At 42.2% G+C, this 21806-nt stretch overlaps 1 protein-coding gene across 4 annotated transcripts in view; it reads left to right on the top strand.

The window, feature by feature from the left end:
* l(2)k01209 (lethal (2) k01209) overlaps positions 1 to 21806 on the top strand; it is a 51207-nt gene extending 29401 nt beyond the window's left edge. For all 4 annotated transcript variants that reach the window (XM_067774923.1, XM_067774921.1, XM_067774920.1 and 1 more), the window contains 6 exons: positions 380 to 486; positions 564 to 734; positions 799 to 935; positions 20617 to 20803; positions 20883 to 21132; positions 21269 to 21806. In XM_067774923.1, the coding sequence (XP_067631024.1) occupies positions 380 to 486; positions 564 to 734; positions 799 to 935; positions 20617 to 20803; positions 20883 to 21132; positions 21269 to 21732 (1316 nt within the window). In that variant the 3' untranslated portion in view covers positions 21733 to 21806. The remainder of the gene's footprint in view (positions 1 to 379; positions 487 to 563; positions 735 to 798; positions 936 to 20616; positions 20804 to 20882; positions 21133 to 21268) is intronic.

Genomic DNA, 21806 nt, shown 5'->3' with positions numbered 1-21806 from the left:
ATTTGGTACACAAATTTTCCCTATGGTAGGAAATATTTCTAGTAAAAATGGACGGGATCGGTTAAAGACCACGCCCACTTTTATATAAAACAAATTTAAAAAGGTCGTAGACTAGAACAATAAGCTATAACTTAGCAAAAAATAGTTTTGAATCAATGATATTTCACTTATCAAGTTTATTGTAAGAGGAAATGGGGAGAGATTTTTTTTAACGGGCTGTGCCACGTGTTATGTAGAAAAGTAATTTATCTGAAATGAAATGTACAATTGAAGCTCACGCTGAGTATATAATATTCGGTTACACCCGAACTTAAACACCTTCACTTGTTTTAAAGTAATATTAAACAGTAGATTAGTGATTTATTTCTTTACAACACAGGCGTTTGTGGGGGTAGCGCATCGGGCAAAACAACAGTTGCACAAAAAATTATCGAGAGCTTGAGTGTACCATGGGTAACACTTCTCTCTATGGACTGTTTTTACAAGGTAAATTCACTTTGTCTAATTTTGAATTAATGTATTTTTTTTAACCAGTAATTTTATATTATGTAATTAAATTTTAGATATTATCAGAGAAACAACATCAACAGGCATTATTGAATGAATACAATTTTGATCATCCAGATGCATTCGATATTGAATTATTGGTTGAGGTGTTGACAAAGCTGAAGGAGGGCCGTGTTGTGGAGGTGCCCATCTACAATTTTGTAACACATTCACGTGAATCAAAGACTGTAGGTCAAAACAAATTAATTTGTTTGTTTCTAATATAATTTCATTATTTTTTTTTTATTTTAGAAAACCATGTATGGTGCAAATGTTATAATATTCGAGGGTATTTTAGCATTTCACAGTTTAGAAGTACTTAAACTGTTAGATATGAAAGTGTTTGTAGATACCGATGCAGACATACGTTTGGCCAGACGTCTTAAGAGGTAAGTATTGAAAACTCCCGTGTGATAAGATTAGTAACACTGTGCAAGGCAATTTTGGGGGCGCGCAAGATCCCAACTCAGAACGAAAGACCGAAACCCATACCGTAAAATCGCTTGCATTCTTTGGTCATATTTCCTGCAATAATTTAGTTTATTTTGCAATATTTTTCTGCAATGATTTTTGAATAAGTAAAAAAAGGTTAAAATACATATGGGATCAAAAAACTCAGTTGTTGTTGTTGTAGCGATAAGGTTACTCCCCGAAGGTTTTGGGGAGTGTTATCGATGTGATGGTCCTTTGCCGGATACAGATCCGGCACGCTGCGGTAACACAGCTCCATTAAGGTGCTAGCCCGACTATCTCGGGAACGATTTATATGGCCACATTAAACCTTCAGGCCATCCCTCCCTCCCCACCCCCAAGTTCCATGAGGAGCTTGGGGTCGGCAAAGCCTCGTCTGTTAGGGAAACAGGATTCGCCACGGATAGGTGAGGTTGACAATTGGGTTTGGAGAAGCTATATAATGCGCTGGCAACCTGAAAGGGTTGCGCTACACAGCCCCTTGAATCTGGTATTTTAGACGCCTCTTACGACGGGCATAGCTACCGCGGGTATGTTCTGACCCCCTAACCCGCGGGGGTAAAAACTCAGTTGGGGTATTTTTAGTAAAATTTGACGGTGAATAATTTGTAGAATATTTTAATCGTTCACCTAAGGCTCTTTTTCACTTGTTTTTAGAAAGGTCGTCTAAAAATACAAAAAATAACCTTAAAGCCCTAAGGGAACTAAAAAGAAAAACAAGTAACGAAGGCTAAGTTCGGGTGTAACCGAACATTACATACTCAGCTGAGAGTCAGGTCAGGTCAGGTTGGGTGGTAGCTTCCCTGATGAGAGGAAGCTCACTTGGACAACATGACGGTCCGTTGTGATACCACATATAATAAACTAAACTAACGGTGACGTAGATATAACTACTTAGAGAATCGTTGGGTAGCAACGATAAAGTTCCGAATGATCCCGATCTCAACCTTGGATAGCTCCTCGGGAGATCCAAGTGAGTCACGACCAAAATACTTTCGCCTAGTTCTGGCAAAAGCTGGGCAGTCAAGCATAAAGTGATTTGGTGATTCCACCTCATCATCCTCCATACAGCTGCAGCAGGATGGAGTTTCCAATATATTGAGACGTACCGCATGGATACCCATGGGACAGTGCCCTGTCAAAACCCCAATGACCATTGATAGGTGAGCCTTAGTGAACCCAATTATTTCAGCAGACCTCCTGCCATCCACTTTCGGCCAGAAAGATCTTGATATCCTACAAGACGTAGTGTCCGCCCAACGTTTGCTGAGCTGACTCGAGGCCCAGCTATGGAAGAGCAATCCACAGGTGGCTAGCGGAATCCCGAAATCCCTACAGCCATCTTCATCCGGTTCAGTTGTACCGATTCGGGCTAAGAGATCCGCTTGACAGTTACCCGGAATATCACTATGGCCCGGGACCCAGATAATCTTAATTGTAAAATAATTCGATGCAATCGCAAGTGTGGTCAGGCACTCCCAGACCACCCTCGATCGCACTGTAGTTGAGCTCAAGGCCTTTATAGCCGCTTGGCTATCAGAGTAGATGTTAAATTCCCTAACCGTAGTAGCGCTGGATAGCATTTCATCCACCGCATCCTTAATCGCAGCAACTTCCGCTTGGAATACACTGCAGTGATCAGCCAACTTAAACTTGCGGCTTACATTTAGCTCTTGACAAAAGACCCCCCCGCCAACCTTTCCGTCCAACTTCGACCCATCCGTGAACAAGTTAACCGGTCCCATGCCCCAGATAATTCCTCTTCTCCACTCCTCCCTCGGGGGAATGACTGGGGTGAAGGTTGTATAGGGAGCGGCCACCGGCATGCAATAGTCCGTCCTGTCCGGGATAAAGTCGAAACTAGTAAGAAGGCTAGAGTGTCCGAAATCAGAAAGCATATAACCCATATCACGAAGCCTGACCAACGACCGGGCCGCGGCTGCCTTTCCCGCAATATCTACTGGATGTATATTCAGCATGACGTTCAGTGCCAAGGTAGGTGTTGTCCTCATAGCGCCACTGATTCCGATAAGCGCCGTCCGTTGCACTGACACTAGCATTTTGGAGGTGCTGGCCGTGCCCAGTGCTTTCCACCAGACCACCACCCCATATAGCAGAATCGGTTTGACAACCATCTCATAAAGCCAGTGTACTACTCCTGGCGAGAGCCCCCATCTCTTTCCGATAGCCCCCCTGCAGCAGTACAAGGCAACCGCGGCCTTCCTGGCCCTATCTTCCACATTGGGCCTCCAGGACAGCTTCTTGTCCAGAACAATTCCCAAATATTTAACCCTGTCAGTAAGTACCAACGGTACCCCTCCAATCGAAGGAGTTCTGAAGTCGGGTATCTTATATCTCCTTGTAAAAAGAACCAATTCTGTTTTTCCCGGGTTGACCGCCACTCCACATGATTCAGCCCACCTAGCCACAGTATCCAGGTATCCCTGCAGAACATCGCGCAGGGTGCCCAGAAATTTGCCCCTGACTAGGATAGCGAGGTCATCTGCATAGGCAACCACCCGACAGCCATTGGCTTCCAGCTCCACAAGAAGCTCGTTGACTACCACAACCCAGAGCAGAGGAGATAGGACACCTCCCTGTGGCGTGCCCCTGCACACCTTCCTCCTTATTATGGCTCCTCCCCACTCCGCTGCGACAATTCTGCCGCATAGAAGTTTGCTAATAAATTCAACCAGAGCCGCTTCGACTCCTAAACCCACCAGAGCTCTTTCGATTGCCCCCGGTAGAACATTGTTAAAAGCCCCCTCGATGTCTAGAAAGGCACCCAGAGCATACTCTTTATGTTCTAGAGACCCCTCTATTTGCTTTACAATCGAATGGAGAGCCGTTTCCGTCGATCTGCCTTTGCAGTACGCATGCTGTGAAGCCGACAGTAACCCCCCAGGTATCCTTTCTCGTAGGTACAGGTCAATCAGCCGCTCAAGCGTCTTAAGAAGAAACGACGAGAGACTGATTGGCCTGAAATCCTTAGGTGTTACATGAGAGCCCCTGCCGGCCTTCGGAATGAAGATGACCCTAACCGTGTGCCACGACCTAGGGATATAGTTAAGCCTGAGGCAGTTAGTGTAGATGATGGCCAACCAGCGGCAGGAAATCCCTAAAGACCTTTGAAGTTGCGCAGGAATGATGCCATCCGGACCGGGTGACTTATAGGGCTTGAACGAATTTATAGCCCAGGATATTTGACTTTCCCGTAGTGGGATGGCAGGCATTTCTGCATGGCCAGCAACCGCCGACCACGCAAGCGAAGATCCCTGCGCAACTGGGACATCGGGAAAATGATTGTCCAGTAAAAGTCTCAGGGACTCCTCGCTACTCATCGACCAGTCCCCACCATCATCTCTCAGATACCCCCGAGGGGCGGGATTCCTAGAGAGTATTTTTCTAAGCCTCGCGGATTCATTGCAGCCCTCCACGTTTTCACAGAAGCTTCGCCATGAATCCCGCTTGGCTAACCTTATCTCATATTTATAAATCCCCAGACTCACCTTATAAAGCTCCCAGTCCGAGGGTAGTCTACTCCTCCTGGCTCTATTAAAGAGCCGCCTACTGGACGCTCTTAGGTCGTCAAGGGAATCAGACCACCAGGGCGGCTTGCCCTTCCCCCTGTAAGTTTTCAGTGGGCAGGACTGTTGAAAGGCGCTATTGCCTGCCAAGGTGAAGTTTTCCACCAGATCGTCTATTTCAGATTCGGACAGGTCCGAACCAGCGATAGGCGCCTCAGGCAATAGCTCTCCCAACTTCCTACAATACAAGTCCCAGTTGGTACTTTTAGGGTTCCTAAAAGATATTTTACCGGGACGTTCTTCATTCACCGAGAACTGAATATATCGGTGATCAGAGAAAGAGTGCTCGTTGAGAACCCTCCATCCAGATATCCGATCTTCCAGTTCTCTGCTAACCAGGGTAAGGTCCAAGACCTCCTCCCTTACCGCAGTAATAAAAGTCGGGTCATTCCCCCTATTACATATACAAAGTCCCTCATCTACAATAAAAGTAAATAAAGACTCACCTCTGGTGTTCGTATCCGAGCTCCCCCATATGCTATGGTGTGCATTAGCATCGGCACCTATGATTACGCCAACACCTCTCCGCCTTGCTTCAGCGGTGATTTCGCCCAGTATCACATGCGGTGGTCCCGTTACGTCCCCATGGGGCATATACGCTGAGACCACCCACAATTCGCTACTGCCTCGCTCGAGGCAGACCGTGGTTACGTCAGCATTGCTGAAATTAGAGAGAATAAAAGCTTTAAATTCCTTTTTAATAAGCACACAGGATCTAGGCCTACCTGCCTCCCCATGCACCAAGGTGTTGAATTTTCCCGTCCTTAATCCAGAAATTTTTCCGCCGTTACTACTCAGCCACGGCTCCTGGACAAGGACAATATCCACTCCGCCTTTCTCAAGACAGAGCAACAAGTTTGCGGAAGCCGCCTTAGAATGCTGAAGATTGATTTGACGGATTTCCATCAACACCACTCTTCTTCTTCTGCACCCCATCCTTGGCGGCTTCGCCCTCGGAGACTAGGAGATCCTCCTCCTCCCCCAACAGACGACTTACACTGATGACGGATCCCGCCATCGATGATTCGCCCTCGGAGGCCAGGAGTTCCTCCTCGGCCCTATCAGCCAGACGACTAGCACTGACGACAGATCCCGCTATTGACGGGACGTCAACAGTGCTTTCGCTGTCCAAATTAGCGGAGTCAGCATCCACAACCATGGGTACTGGCTCCCCTGCGGACACCTCCACCTCCCGAACAGTCTCTGTGGGAGAGGAACCATCCCCCCTGGAATCGGCGTGGTAGATTTTAAGAACCACACGCTCGAGGCCATAGGAGATAACCCCCCTCGTGTCAGAGAGAGGACCGGTGGACTCTGCGTTTAGCAGAATCAGCACTTGCCGACGTGGCCCAACAGCCTCCTCTACTCTGAGGACCCTCCAGTTATACGTCGGAAGGTTCGGGTTGCAGTAACGCATTAGTTCGAGTATTTTCTCCGGCTGAGATGGCCCGGCAGGCAACCACACCCGAGCCCTCGGTCGAAGGGGGAGATCCCTCCGTTCCACGGCCTCGAGTCTGGCCCCCTCCAGACCTCCCCTACCAAAGAAATTATTTTCTTAAAGATACAGGCCGACCGCTCGTCAGCACAAGTAATCAGTCTAAAACCATGATACCACCCCGAGTATTCGAAGCATGGCCGCGTACCTGGGCTCTCCATAACAGCGGTCATATAGGCCGCTGATATGGCGCTGGCGACCCACGGCCACTCCTCTCGGGAGATGGCACCATCCTCCCTACTCCTATCCAGGACCCCGAGGGTGATGGAGCCTGCACGTTTAGCGATTTCGCTAAACGAAATTGCGTCCCCACCTCCTCGGGCCCTTTTTGTCGTTGAGGCATTCCGCTCATCCGACCTTTGCCGCTTCATAGCCCCCAAACCCTGCTGCTCACCCGCATCGTTCGACACCGGTGTGTGGTCGTCGCAAGCTACGACGCTCCTGGCCCACTCCAGCGTCCGGGAATGCTTCTCAGACATCTGAGCTGCATCCCTTCCGCCGTAGCGCTCCAAGATCTTCTCAGCTAAGCGCCGATCACCTAGAGCTTTCCTACGCGGCGTCGATCGCCTACCTTTCCCGGCAGGCTTCGACCCCAAGGCTCCCGTTGGGAAAGCTCCTCGCGACAGGGCTTCCTTACTAGTACTGGGCTGCTCCGTCGCATTCGTCGGACCTCTGCCTTTCCCTGTCACAGCCCCATATGGGCCTACATTGGGTGTCGGTTTCGACACCCCTCCACTAACCGAACTACCCGTACCTACGGGGTTTGAAACCAAACCCCTACGCTGATCCGTCTGATCAGCCCTTTTGACCCGCCGGGAGCTTTCCCGGCTGGCGGCGACCTGCTTCGGAGCACTCTCCGCACCTGTCGCGTCCCCCGCACCATGACGACTTTCGCCGTCACTCCTACCCTCCTTTTTCTTCGTCTTCGTGTCCATTCTAAGAAGTCCCCCCTCAAGGCCGCTATCCGGAGCCGATTGTGTAGTCGCCCTTCAACGGTCCCGTGGTTATCTATGCTACGCAGGGAGGCCACGCGAGGGTTGACGCATTACCTTATGAGTAATGCGTTCAGAGCCAGACCGGACGCAAAGCGGGAAAATCTTCAACCGCACCTACACCACCAACTTAACGGCGACGGAGCCGGAACGTACCTTGAGGCCCGCCACGGTTTTAACGGGACGTGGGCAGGTGCAGCATTAGCCTACCAGCCATTTCGATAGGGTTTCACCCCGACCTACTAAGGTGGCAGAATACTGCACCTACCAGCCCAAAGTCATCAATTCCTATCCATAGTCAAAATCAAGTCCCTAAAAATCCGGTTCGTCACCATTGAGTACCGATCTTGACCCTTAACAGGGTCCTCCCTCCCCTGAGCTCGGCACAATGATTCAGGGGTGCGGGTTTTATCGAGTTGTCCTCTCTAGATCCGCCATTATCAGTAGAAGCAGGGGCACCTCGTGCAGGACGTGACAACCAATCACGTGTGACAATTCGTCACTATGGCCGGTCTAAGACTGATACCAGTCCCTGATCCAGAGCCTGGAACCACGTATGATATCCAAGCCAAGTATCTTAACCCCCAATAAGTTTTGGAGACAAAATGAACCAGGAGTAACCCTGGAATGTGTTTATATGACATGGGTATCAAATGCAAGGTATTAACGAGTATTTTAGAAGGGAGTGGGCCATAGTTCTATGGGTGGACGCCTTTTCGAGATATCGCCATAAAGGTGGACTCTATAATGTGTTTGTACGATATGGGTATCAAATTAAAGGTACTAATGAGGGTTTTAAAAGGGAGTGGCTCTTAGTTGTATATGTGGAGACGTTTTCGCGATATCGACCAAAATGTGGACCAGGGTGACCCAGACCATAATCTGTCGGGTACCATTAATTTATTTATATATCTACAGCACAAACGGCATTCCTGCCATGATCGCAAGGGCTTTTGATTTCGCCCTGCAGAACTTTTTCATGTCGGATTTCGCCTATTTTTAATACCAAGATAAAGTGTAGCAGCTCTGTTGTTGTTGTTGTTGTAGCAGCTCTGTCGCATACCATTGCATAGGTATGTAGAATAAATCGAACTATTAAATCGAGCGGACGTCTTTTATTTTAACGCTTAAAAAAGTGAGTTCAGATAAGTACGTGAACTAAGTTTAGTATAGATATATCGATTTTTGCTCAAGTTATCGTGTTAACGGCCAAGAGGAGGGACAGACGGTCGACTGTGTATAAAACTGGGCGTGGCTTCAACCGATTTCACCCATTTTCACAGAAAACAGTTACCGGTATAGAAGCTATGCCCTTATCAAATTTCACAAGGATTGGTAATTTGTGTTCGACTTATGGCATTAAAAGTATTATAGACAAATTAAATGAAAAAGGGCGGAGCCACGCCCATTTTGAAATTTTCTTTTATTTTTGTATTTTGTTGCATCATATCATTACTGGAGTTTAACGTTGATATAATTTACTTATACACTGTAAAGATATTAAATTTTTTGTTAAAATTTTACTTAAAAATTTTTTGTTTTAAGTGCGTGTTCGTTATCCGATTTTACCCATTTTTATTTAGCACGCATATAGTAATAGTAGTAACGTTACTGCCAAATTCCATCATGATATCTTCAACGATTGCCAAATTACAGCTTGCAAAATTTTTAAATTACGTTCTTTTAAAAGTGGGCTGTGCCACGCCCATTGTCCAAAATTTTACTAATTTTCTATTCTGCGTCATAAGGTCAACACACCTACCAAGTTTCATCGCTTTATCCGTCTTTGGTAATGAATTATCGAACTTTTTCGGTTTTTCGAAATTTTCCATATCGAAAAAGTGGACGTGGTTATAGTGCGATTTCGTTCATTTTAAATAGCGATCTGAGATGAGTGACCGCGATTTATATGACCACATTAAACCTTCTAGGCCATAACGCCCCCTGTTGTTGTTGTTGTTGTAGCCATAACGCCCCCTCTCCTTGTTCCATGAGGAACTTGGGGACGCCAGAGCCTCGCCTGCTAAATATGTGTATGATACATTCATATTTGTTACAGGATTCGCCTCGCGTTGGTGAGGTTGACAATTGGGTTGCAGAAGCTTTAAAGCTATAAAGCTTTGTATTGCGCTTATCAACCCCTTTTAGTTCCGATACCATGCAGAATATTTCCGCAGCCAGTGGGCGATCCTTAGCCAATGTAAATCGGGCTAAACTTTTTATACGTATGAGGATCAGCTGTGTTAAATATTCCTAAGGTAATATTTAAGTTGTCCATAAGGAATATACCAGTGCCCGTATCGTGTTTAGCTACTCGTGATCGAAACCATTTTTTTAAATCCAAATAGCTCTTAACTGGTGAATCGAATTAGTTACATTTTTGAGTTAGGGATCATGCGTACACATAAGATGCATAATTTGTTATCATCGTTTTAATCTTTTGAGTGAAAAGGGGCTTTCCTCCGTGAACGTATAACACGATGCGTACGCAGTACTCTACAACTTATCCTCATTCATATAAACTAAACAAATTTTTTAATTGTATGCAATTATTGCGTTTTGCTATGTAATGTAACCAACTCGTGGGTTTGCTTTCTGGATAGTGACTGACCATTTATTCATTCTCTTCGTACATTATTCTTATTACTAATTACATCTTGACTTCTATTCTTAAAGGGTTGCATTTTGTTACGTTCGTATACGCACATTGTTATACCCTATATATGACACTTCTCCCCCTCCTTAATCCTTCACTTATTTATTAATTCATATGGCATTAGTGTAAGGATTAAGCTTCCTTGCTTATAAATCTAAGTACGTTTACATTGATATGGAAAATAGAACAAATGAAATTCCTGACTATTTATATTTTACATTTGAAATTATGATTGTCGGAAACGTAGTGGTATGTTCCGTGTTCGTTTTGATTGTCGACGTAAATTGTCACCTTCAATGTTAACTGGGGTCTCTACTGCCTCTCTTATTTCGACTCCCTTATTGGCTTTCCCTTCCGGGTTTGACGCTCCTTGCGTTGTCGGCTTTGGTGGCGACGACTCATTTATCAATAAGGGCTGTGATTCCTGAATCTGGCTCGAACCTAGAATGAAACTTTTATCTTGGTTAGGATTAGGATATACAAACCGATATGTTGTAGGTTTCGAAGCAGATGTTTGGTCGTCCTCTACTTCCAAGCTCGTCTTACTGCCGATTTTCCTTAACTGATCAACGTGTCTCTTCCAAATACGACCATCGTCTAATCGAATACTGAAATGTAACTCTCCTAACTCCTCAATAACCGTTCCAAAACGCCATTTTTCCTTTGCCAGGTACTCGCGTGCCGCCACTCTCTCTCCGACCGAAAATTTTGATTCTACAATTTTACGTTCGCTCGGCTTTCCTGCGTTTTGTGGTAGTAGTAAATCTATGCGCGATTTTATTTGTCGACCCAACATAAGCATAGATGGTGACTTCTGGGTAGCTGGATGAATTGCCCTTCTATATGCGAGTAGGATCTTTGTCAATTCGCAATTCATGTCTACCGCGTTGCATTTCGAGGCTCTAAGTTTATTTTTTATCGTTTGGACAAACCTTTCCGCCTGGCCGTTGGTTGCGGGATGGTATGGAGCTCCCATCTTGTGGATAATCCCATTCAATTTCAAAAAATTTTGGAATTCACTGGAAACGAATTGCGTTCCGTGATCGCTAACAAAAACGTCGGGGATTCCAAACGTGGAAAATATTTCTCGGCATTTCTGAATCATGATACTCGTTGTCATGTTCGGTACAATATGTACTTCAGGCCATTTACTGAAAGCGTCGATTAAAATGAAAAGGTATTTACCCATGAATGGTCCTGCAAAGTCGGCGTGCACTCTTTCAAACGGTTTCTTTGGGACCACCCAGTGTGAACCGGCTTTACTAGCTTTGCGTTTGGTCTAGAAAGTTGGCACTCTGAACAATTCGAGACTAGGTCCTCAATGTCTTTGTCCATCCTGTTCCACCAGCAGTATGCTCTTGCCAGGCTCTTCATCCTACTAATTCCAAAATGCGCACAATGTAACTCGTCGAGAATTTTCTTTCGTAAGGGTGCTGGTATATACACTCGTAAACCTCGCATTAAGCAACCGTGTTGTAGACTGAATTCTGTTTGAGTGATTCCAAAACGATGTTTTGGGTCCGCATCTCTTCCCAATTTCAAACATTGTAGCAGAATCTTTACTTCGTCATCCTCTTCAGTTTTTTTTCTTAACTCGTTGGCTGTAACCGGTAGATTATCTATCATCTCCTGCTCGATCATGTCTACCTCTTCTATCTTTCCATTAATCTCCGAAATCGGTAATCGCTACATTGCATCCGCATTAGCATTATCCTTGGATCGTTTTAATCGAATTTCAAAATCGAAATGTGCCAGAAATATTGCGTAGTGCTGCATTCTTGTGGCTGACAACAGGGGCAAGCCCTTATGCGGTGAAAATATTTGTGAAATCGGTTTATTGTCCGTTACTAGTATAAAACGTTTACCATACAAGTACTGGTAAAATTTGCGAACACCGAAAATAATAGCATATGCTTCCTTATCAATTTGACTATATTTTTGCTGTGTTTTGTCAAGGGTCTGCGATGCAAATTGCAAAGGTTTCTCCGAACCGTCCTCATAGACGTGGCTGAGGACCGCACCTACTCCAACGGGACTGGCATCTACAGCCAATACTACCGGCAGCTTTGGATCATAGTGTGTTAAAAATAAACTGGACTGCATTTGCTCTTTCACTTCAGCGAATGCTTTTTCGCAGTTTTTGTCGAATACAAATTTTACATCATTTTGTAGCAGCTTATTTAGCGGATAGATGATGTTGCTCAAGTTTTTTACAAAACGGCCATAGTAATTAATTAGGCCCAAGAACGCCCGTACTTCATCTTTGTTTGTAGGCTTTTTCATTTTTTGTATCGCATCCACTTTGCTTTTGACCCTATGTATACCACATTCATCAATCACATATCCGCAATATTCTATACGGTCTTTCATAAATTCACACTTTTGTATATTCACACGCATATTGTGATTGTGCAGTCGTTGAAGAACTGTGTCTAGCCGAAAGATATGTTCTTCATCGTTGGCTGCTGTGATCTTAATGTCATCAAGAAATACCGACACTCCGGGAATATCTCCCACCAACTGTTCCATTAACCGTTGCCACTTAGCGGGTGCGCTGGCAATGCCAAACATGAGTCTCGTGGGTTGATATAAACCTTTGTGAGTGCTCAGCGTCATAAATTTTTGATCATCCGGGTGCACCTCTAATTGTAGATATGCACTCGACAGATCGATCTTGGAAAACTTCTTTCCACCTGACATTTTGGAAAATAGCTCATCGATTGTGGGCAATGGGTGCTGGTCCACTACCAAAGCTGGATTAAGGGTAACCTTGTAATCCCCGCAAATCCGTACGCCACCCTGTTTCTTGGGTATTACAACTAAAGGTGTTGCCCATTCACTCTGTTCAACTTTCACAAGAAGCCCCTCTTCCACTTGCCTGTCTATTTCCTTTTCCACCACATCGTACAGTAGAAAAGCCACCCTTCGCGCTCTTACAAACTTCGGTGTAGCATTCGGCTTTAAGTGCAATCTGGCTTGCGTGTCTGTTATTTTACCTACTGTAGGAGAAAAAACTTCGGGATATTTGCCCTTTAGCATTTCAATAACATTGTTAGATTTTAATGGCATCGAATGGACTTTGTTGCACGTTAACTGTTTTTCCATTACGTCACCCCAGTTTAACTTAATACTGCGAAGCCACTCCCTACCGAGTAGAGGCATTCGATCGGATCGCACAATGTATAGCTTCACTGGTACTGTATTATTCTGGGATTCTACGCTAACCCATACATACCCAACACAATTTAGTGAAGTGCCACAATAGCTTATTAACTCAGTGTCCGTAGGGAATACTTTTAATTTGGGGAAATGTTTCTTTGCCTCTTTCATATTAATTATTGATACTGGCGAGCCTGTATCTACTTCAAATTGTATGTTTGCGCCGCTTACTTTGAGCTCGCACTTAATTTTTTGTCGTATATTGTTTACGATTTTTTCGTTAACTTGCAGTAACTCTTCCACAGTTTTTTCCACTCCTGTGTCTATTTGATTTATTTTCTTTTTCTTTTCTTGAAAACACACTTTTCGTAAGTGCCCTCGTTTCTTACAGAAATGACATTTTGCGTCTTTTTATGTGCACTCTTTCGCTGTGTGCGCAGTGTTGCCACAGCGGAAACATTGGTGCTTTTCTTCTTTACCATCATTTGATGACTTTTTTATGTTACCTTTTGTTTTACCTTTGTATCCGCTTTTTCTTTCAACCATTTTATTTACCCCTTCTTTTGCACCTTCTTTAATCTGCAGTTCTGCACCTCCCTTTTCTGCCGTTTCGACTGCCATTGCTAAATTAATGGCTTGATCTAGCGTGAAGGTTTTTTCTTCTAAAAGTCGACTTTGAATTCGTTGATTTGTAAGACCAAACACAAATTGATTCCTCAATGCAGTATCTAAATATGCACCAAAATTGCAACCTACTGCCAATCGTCGAAGTGCCGTGATGAATTCTGTGCACGACTCACCGCCATTTTGTTTCCTGGAATTAAACCTGTAGTTTTCCAATATCTCGTTAGGCTTAGGGTCGAAATGGTTTTTTAGCATTGATACCAATTCACCGTACTGTTTTTCCTCTGGCATTTGTGGCAGCAATTTGTCACAGAGGATATTGTACGTATTTGCTCCAATGTAATACAAAAGGAGATTACGCCGGACTTCGGCGGAGTCACTTATTCCATGAATTGCCATTGCAGTCTCTAATCGCTTTACCCAACGCGAAAATGTAGTAATTTTTGCGTCGAAGGCTTCGAAGTTAAAAAGATTTGTTCTCGCATTAGTGTTATTGACCGCCATGTTGCTCGTTGGCGCGTTTTGTACATTAGCGGTGCTTCCTCCCGTATTGTTCGGTGATTCGGTGGGCATACTCCGATAAGCTCTTCAGCTTGATAAATTAGCACACGTGTTTTTTTTTTTTTTGTCTCGTCGCCAGTTAATGTAACCAACTCGTGGGTTTGCTTTCTGGATAGTGACTGACCATTTATTCATTCTCTTCGTACATTATTCTTATTACTAATTACATCTTGACTTCTATTCTTAAAGGGTTGCATTTTGTTACGTTCGTATACGCACATTGTTATACCCTATATATGACACTATGAAACATGGTTTTCGAAATGTTCCAGAACACCTAAATTTTTAGGTTTTTACTTTCCATAAAGATTGTTACATAGGTCAAAAAAAGTTAAGGGTGCACTTATTGCATTTTGGTTTGGAACTCCTCATTTATCATTTTGTATTGATTCCGGTATGATTTTGGTAATACAGCCTTATAATTTCTCGATCGTTTAAATGCTATTTCAGTATAATTTCGGGATAGTTTTCCGATAAATCGGGTACCATTTAGTTAGTTTTGGAAACATATTTGGATATTTGCAGGTTTCTTTTCAGCAGGGTCATTTGGGATCATTTCAGGACTGTTTGGTATACACCTTTTCCAGTTTAAGTTCAGAAAATTGCAATTCAAGTTCAGAAAATTACAACTCAAGTTCAGAATTTTCAATTTAAATTCAGAAATTTACAATTCAAGTTCAGAAATTTACAATTCAAGTTCAGATTTTCCAATTCAAGTTCAGAAAATTACAATTCAATTTCAGAAATTCCAATTCAAGTTCAGAAAATTACAATTCAAGTTCAGAATTTTCATATCAAGTTCAGAAAATTACAATTCAAGTTCAGAAAATTACAAGTCAAGTTCAGAAAATTGCATTTCAAGTTCAGAAAATTACTATTCAAATTCAGAAAATTATAACTAGGGTGTTATTTTTCAAAAGTTATTCCAATTCATAATGCGTAATGCAATACTTATATGTTACTTGTGGAAGTGTTGATGCTTCGTTGACAATGGTGGCTTGGATATACTGTACCCCAAGTTTTCTCCAAGGCGTGTACATCCCGAGCTAAGAAATCAAACGGAGGATAACTCTTTGCAACAAGTGCAAGAGGACGCTCCGCCATGAAAGTACTACAGTCGACACCGCAGTTTGGAAGCAGTGGAAGGGGAGACCTCCACAGAGTTGTGAGAGGCAGGTGGAGGAAGACTTGATCTGTGCACACAGTACTTATACGTTACTTGCGGGATTGTGGACGCTCCGTTGATTTCGTCATCACTGCTGTCATACTCAATACAGATCAATGTTTCTGAACTTGAATTGCAGTTTTCTGAGCTTAAATTGGAATTTCTAAACTTGAATTGTAACTTTCTGCATATGAATTGTAAATTTCTGACGTTAAAAAGGAATTTCTGAATTTAAAAAGGAATTTCTGAATTTAAAATGGAATTTCTGAACTTGAATTGTAAATTTCTGAATTTAAATTGGAAATTCTGAACTTGAATTGTAATTTTCTGAACTTAAACTGGAAAAGGTGTAGTTTAATTAATTTGGGGATTGTTTTTGTTATCTATTGGGAATCATTTCTGGACCACTTCGGAACTGTACAAAGAAACATGTTGGGGTCTATTTCCAATTGTTTTCAAGATCATTTCGGTGTTGTTGTCAAATAAGTTCGGAACCACTACATGATTATTTCGGGAATATCTCCAGACTATTTAAGGGTTTTTTCGCGACCCTTCGAAACATTTCCGGAGCTTTTGAATTATTTGGGTTTCGTTTTGTTTAGGGATATTTTCTTGATTATATCATCTTCGGATAAATTTGAGATGATTTCGAGACTATCTCCGGGACTATTTGAGGATCAACCGGAGGCTATTGCGGGACTAACACCGAATGGTATGAAAAATGTTTTCGAGGTTGTTTTAAGGGTCGTATCGAAACTTTATCAGGATCATTTTGGAACGATTTTTAAACTGAGTTCGAAATTGTATTGGTATCATTAGGAGCTTTTTTCGAACTATTTAAAAATAATTTCGGAACTATCTTTTGCTTGTTTAGAGATTATTTTTAGAAAAATTCATGACTGTTTTTGAATAGCTTCGAAATTATCTTTAGTATCATTTCGGCATTGTACTTGAATAATTTTGGAACCATTTCGGGTTGATTTCGATATATGCTCTTAAAATATTAGATATAGGCTCATAAACTATTTTGGGCCTGTTTTCATAGTATGTTCGGGTCAGTACGGGTACAATGCGGAAGTTTCTAAGGATTATATTGTAATGATTTCAAATCAATCTTCTGTTCATTTTAGGATTGTTTTCGAAATAAATGCGACCATTTTGCGATGTTTACGGGATGTTGTTGTTGTTGTAGCGATGAGTTTGCTCCCCGAAGGTTTTGGGGAGTGTTATCGATGTGATGGTCCTTTGCCGGATACAGATCCGGTATGTTCCGGTAACACATCACCATTAAGGTGCTAGCTCGACCATCTCGGGAACGATTTATATGACCAAATTAAGCATTCAGGCCATCCCTCCCTCCCCACCCCCAAGAAGCTTGTGGCAGCCAGAACCTCTTCTGTTAGTGAAACAGGATTCACCACGGATAGGTGGGGTTGACAATTGGGTTTGAAGAAGCTATATATTGCGCTGGCAACCTGAAAGGGTTGCGCTACACAGCCCCTTGAATCTGGTATTTTAGTCGCGTCTTACGACAGGCAAACCTTACATACTTACTTAATTGGCGCTTAACCGTTTAAACGGTTATGTCCTTCCAACAAGGCGCTCCAGTCGCTCCTCTCTGCCAACCGGTGCCAATTGGTCACACTAAAGGAGTTTAAATCGTTTTCCAGCTGTTCCTTCCAACGGAGTGGGGCCGCCCTCTACCTCTGCTTCTATACGCGGGTTCCGATAGAAACACTTTCTTGGCCGGAGCGTCATCTTTCATTCGCATAACATGGCCTAGCAAGCGTAGCCGCTGCGTTTTAATTCGCTGGACTATGTTGATGTCTGCGTAATGCGCGTACAGCTCATCGTTAAATCTTCTTCGGTTCTCGCCATCGCCAACGCGTATAGGTCCATAAATCTTTCGAAGAACTTTTCTCTCGAACACTCGCAGAGCCGCTTCATCTGCTGTTGTCATGGTCCATGTTTCTGCCCCATATAGCAGGACGGGTACGACAAGTGACTTGTAGAGTATGATTTTTGTTTGCCGAGAGAGGAATTTACTTTTCAATTTATTTATTTTATTTATTTATTTTTTTTATTTATTTATTTATTTAAGTTGAGTCTTTGAATTTATAGATTCTTACAGACTATATTATGCAAATTTTTACATTAACTTAATCCTAAGAAAAATAATATCTTAAACTGTTAATTAAGGCAGGGTAAGAAAAAGTGTAGTCAGCACCTGAGGAGTTAAAAAACGTATTCAGATCAGCAAAAGCCCTAGAAATAGGAGCATTTACACCATAAATAGTTCTAGAAAACCCAATTTTTAAGGGTTCAAACTATCGGAGTTTCTGCATGGTACATTAAACTGAATTTTATCAAGAAGTGACGGACAATCAATGGTCCCTGAAGTTATGCCAATGACAAATGTGCAAGATAGAATGGAGCGTCTATTTGCAAGCGTGTTTAATGCAATTAAAAAGCATCGTGATTCATACGAAGGCATTGGTTCGGAAAAGTTTAAAGATCCAAGAGCAAATCGTAAAAAAACTTTCTGAACACGCTCAAGCCGATTAGAGAGGCCAATTTGGTAGGGTCTCCAAATGACAGCCGCATACTCCAACCTCGATCTGACAAAGACAGAATATAGTGACTTCATAGTGTAAGGGCTAGTGAAGCATTGCGTATGATCGCGCTATGACATAGTTTACATGCGTAGAGAATTTAAATTTAGTGTCAAAATACACCCCTAGGCCTTTGATTTCTTCAACAGATTGCAATGTATAGCCAGCGATACTATGGCAAGTACGAAGGGTATTAACTGATTTTGAAAAACAACATGAAAGCATTTTTTTTATGTTTAACGATAAACGATTTAAACTACACCAGTTTTCGACATTATTAAGGTCTGATTGCAGACGTTCAGAGTCACCAGAACTATTTATAACAGCAAACACTTTTAGATCATTCGCATACAACAGATATTCCGCAAAGGAGAAGCATGAGCTATCAAAGAAGTTATCATTCAGCCAAGATTCAACAAACACGAATATATCATAATCTAAGTCAGAACTGTACGTATATACAGCCGAACATTTGGTCCGAAGGCCAGACATATTTTGAGCTACATTATCAGGAGACCTCCTGGTTCGCACGAAAGGAACGAAAAGGTCGTACTGTGACATTAGCTGGACAAAGTTCTGATTTTAAAACGGTGTCAGAAACTGCGACTGGGACGTCAAGCTTGAAATTAACCCATTTAAGGGTTTTTGGCTCAACGCCTTTTTTGATCAATTTGTAGCAAGTTAGTTGGCTTTTATCAAGAGCAGCATGACGTAATCTATGATTTTTTCTTCGGTTACAGTGTGCAAAAACAATGATATATGAAGCCATTTAATTCGTCTCACGACGTCACGTCGCACAACATCCAAATCTGCATTCAAACTTGTACCAACAACAATTGTTTGCATTTGTTTATTTTGTGTGATTACTTTTTTTCAGGCATGCTTAACCAACGAAACGATATCATTTCGTTACGATAATCAACGTTAATAAACGAAACGAAGTCATTTCGTTTCGTTTATTAACGTTAAGATCGTCAAATTAACGAAATGATTTCGTTTCGTTTTCTGCCATATCAAAACGAAATCAAATCGTTTATGTTGATTATTAATTTCAAACTATGCTGGCAAAGCTGATTGATGGCGGAGTCATTAAAGGTGATAGCATTAGCCAAGCTGATTGCAACTTTTCTCATGAATTTTGACAGTACGAACATTTCTCAAAGTATTTTTGACATTACCACCAACGAATTACACAAACAAATTACATAGAGTTTGTGTGTGTATGTGCGCTCGTTGTTGCCACCTTACGGCTTCACCATTGCTATAGCATTGCCAGCACAATTCAAACATAAAGTATCACGTTTTTGTTAACGTTTTTAACGTTAACGAAAGCTTTTCGTTTCAGTTAAAAACGAGATACAATTTATTTTGATAATTTCTTTATCGATAATATTTCGAAGTGTTTCAACGGAAACGGTGGAAATTTTTTGATAAACGATTAGCTTAACGTTAAGGTGCATCCCTGCTTTTTTTGGCTGAGTTTTCTTCTTCTTATTTTGGTTTCTGCGTTTGCTCACAGTGAACCACTCAGAATTGCCTTCTGACGTAGAAGCTTCCACTGGAGTGACGTCAGCAGCATCATTAGTAGGTACAAAAACATTGGCAATATTGTCAACATTGCTATTGGTAACATCAGTGATAGTAGGTTGAGACTGAGCATTCATTACCGAGAGACTCTCGCTGCGTTTGCTTTGGGTATTGTTCGTAGCATTAACTGAATTGTTATTATATTGACTATTATTGTCAGTTCGAGCAGTTATAGAAGCACTCAAACACGAATTATTATTGGACGGGGCAACAACAACCTTCATGGTAGCATTTGCACTGGTTACACCAGAATCTTTTATTAACAATTTCTCAGCATTAGCATTATCCAACTCATCACAAGAGCAAAAGCGCGAATCTAACAACGGCAGATTTGATTTAATTAGGGCAAAGTCAGCTCTCAATTCTTTAATGCCATTAGCAACAACACTGCCACTGTCACCAACCAATTTTTTTACAGAGAGCAACTCTGCATGCAGGTCATTGGCCTGTGCACGGAGCCATTGCATTCATCAAGTGCCAATGCAAGCAATGACGAACACTTAGCATTATCAGCTTTTAATTTTGCAAACTCACTCAAAAGTGATTTAAAATCTAACTCAATAGCACCACCACTGCATTTTTTGTCAGATGAGCCATTATCAGCTACCGAGTGAGTATAATTTTCTAGCATTATATTTAGTGGGAAAGGGGATGAGCGAAGGGAGTTACCGCGCGCCCTCTCACAAGCTCTTCTCAATAGGAAGCAATGCTTGATTTACTTAAGTAGTCAATATCAGTTGGAAGAACATTAGCACAGGAGAGATGAAAAAATTCACTGCAGCTAACACACTGGATCTTAGGTTGATTGCGGTCAACTCTCTGCCCACATCTACAAGGCATTTTAATGATAAAATAAGTTTCACTCTCGCAAAGGTGATTTAAACAAATCTTTAAAACTTTAATGCGAGCACTTAGCAAACACGTCCGAACAGCGCGACGGTCAATGTACTATTGCCTACCTAGTCCAAAGTAGCATTTATTGGCAGGAGTGATTCGTCGCTGTATTTCAGGCAAACCTACCGCGGGTATATTCTGACCCCCTAACCCACTGGGGGTATGTTTACGGGATCGTTGTGATTTCAGTTACTACCTTTTATTTTATATAACATATTTCGTCCATACAATGGCAACTAATACACACGAAAATTTTCAAACTTCCAGAGACATTTCACAGCGCGGACGTGATCTCAGCGGCGTACTTAAGCAGTATTTGACTATGGTGAAACCATCCTATGCCAATTATATTGCACCATCTATGGCGCATGCCGATATTATAGTGCCCCGTGGTGGTGAAAACAAAGTAGCTATACATCTCATAGTACAACACGTACATACGCAACTGCAATTGGTTAGTAAAAATATTTGAGAGTAATAAAAATAAATATTATTAACTATGGGTTTTGCTTTTTTATCAAAAATATTTATAGCGCGGTTTCAAATTACGTGAAACATTAGTGAATTCTTATAAGGATCAACCAATGCCAGAGTCGCTACATCTACTGCCACCTACACCACAAATTAAAGGTTTACACACATTTATACGTTGCCGTAGTACTTCACGAGATGAATTCATATTCTATTCGAAACGTCTTATACGTTTGGTTATTGAATATGCATTGAGTTTGTTCCCATTTAAAACCACAACAGTGGAAACACCACAAGGCGTACTCTATGAAGGTAAGTGCAAGTGAGTCAAGAAAATTTCTATACGTCTACATCTCTTGTAACGTGTTCCAGGGAATGTTATCATATAATATTAGGTGCATTGGACAGTCGTCTTTCAAACAGATTCTGTAATTGTTTCTCTTTATAGGCAAACGTATGGGTTCTCGCAAAATATGTGGCGTCTCCATTCTACGTGCTGGCGAAACAATGGAACAAGCCATTTGTGATGTATGCAAAGATATACGCATAGGAAAGATACTCATACAAACAAATCAAAATACTGGTGAACCCGAATTATACTATTTACGTTTACCAAAAGATATAAAAGACTATAAAGTCATATTGATGGATGCTACTGTTGCCACAGGTGCAGCTGCTATGATGGCATTACGTGTGCTACTCGATCATGATGTACCCGAGGAGAATATCATATTAGCATCATTGTTGATGGCTGAAATTGGTGTACATTCAATTGCATATGCTTTTCCGAAAGTGAAAATTATAACATCAGCATTGGATCCCGAGGTGAATGATAAATTTTACGTTATACCCGGTATTGGCAATTTCGGTGATCGCTATTTTGGTACTGAACCCTCTGATGACTACCTTTAAAAATTTTACCTATTTTAAGTTAATAAGTTAAACAAGTTGATTAAATATTAAACTAAGGCTTTAATTGAAAATAA

Source organism: Eurosta solidaginis, chromosome 3 (genome assembly GCF_040869045.1).
Source record: "Eurosta solidaginis isolate ZX-2024a chromosome 3, ASM4086904v1, whole genome shotgun sequence".
Taxonomy (NCBI): domain Eukaryota; kingdom Metazoa; phylum Arthropoda; class Insecta; order Diptera; family Tephritidae; genus Eurosta; species Eurosta solidaginis.
This window is presented reverse-complemented; position numbering and strand designations above follow the sequence as displayed.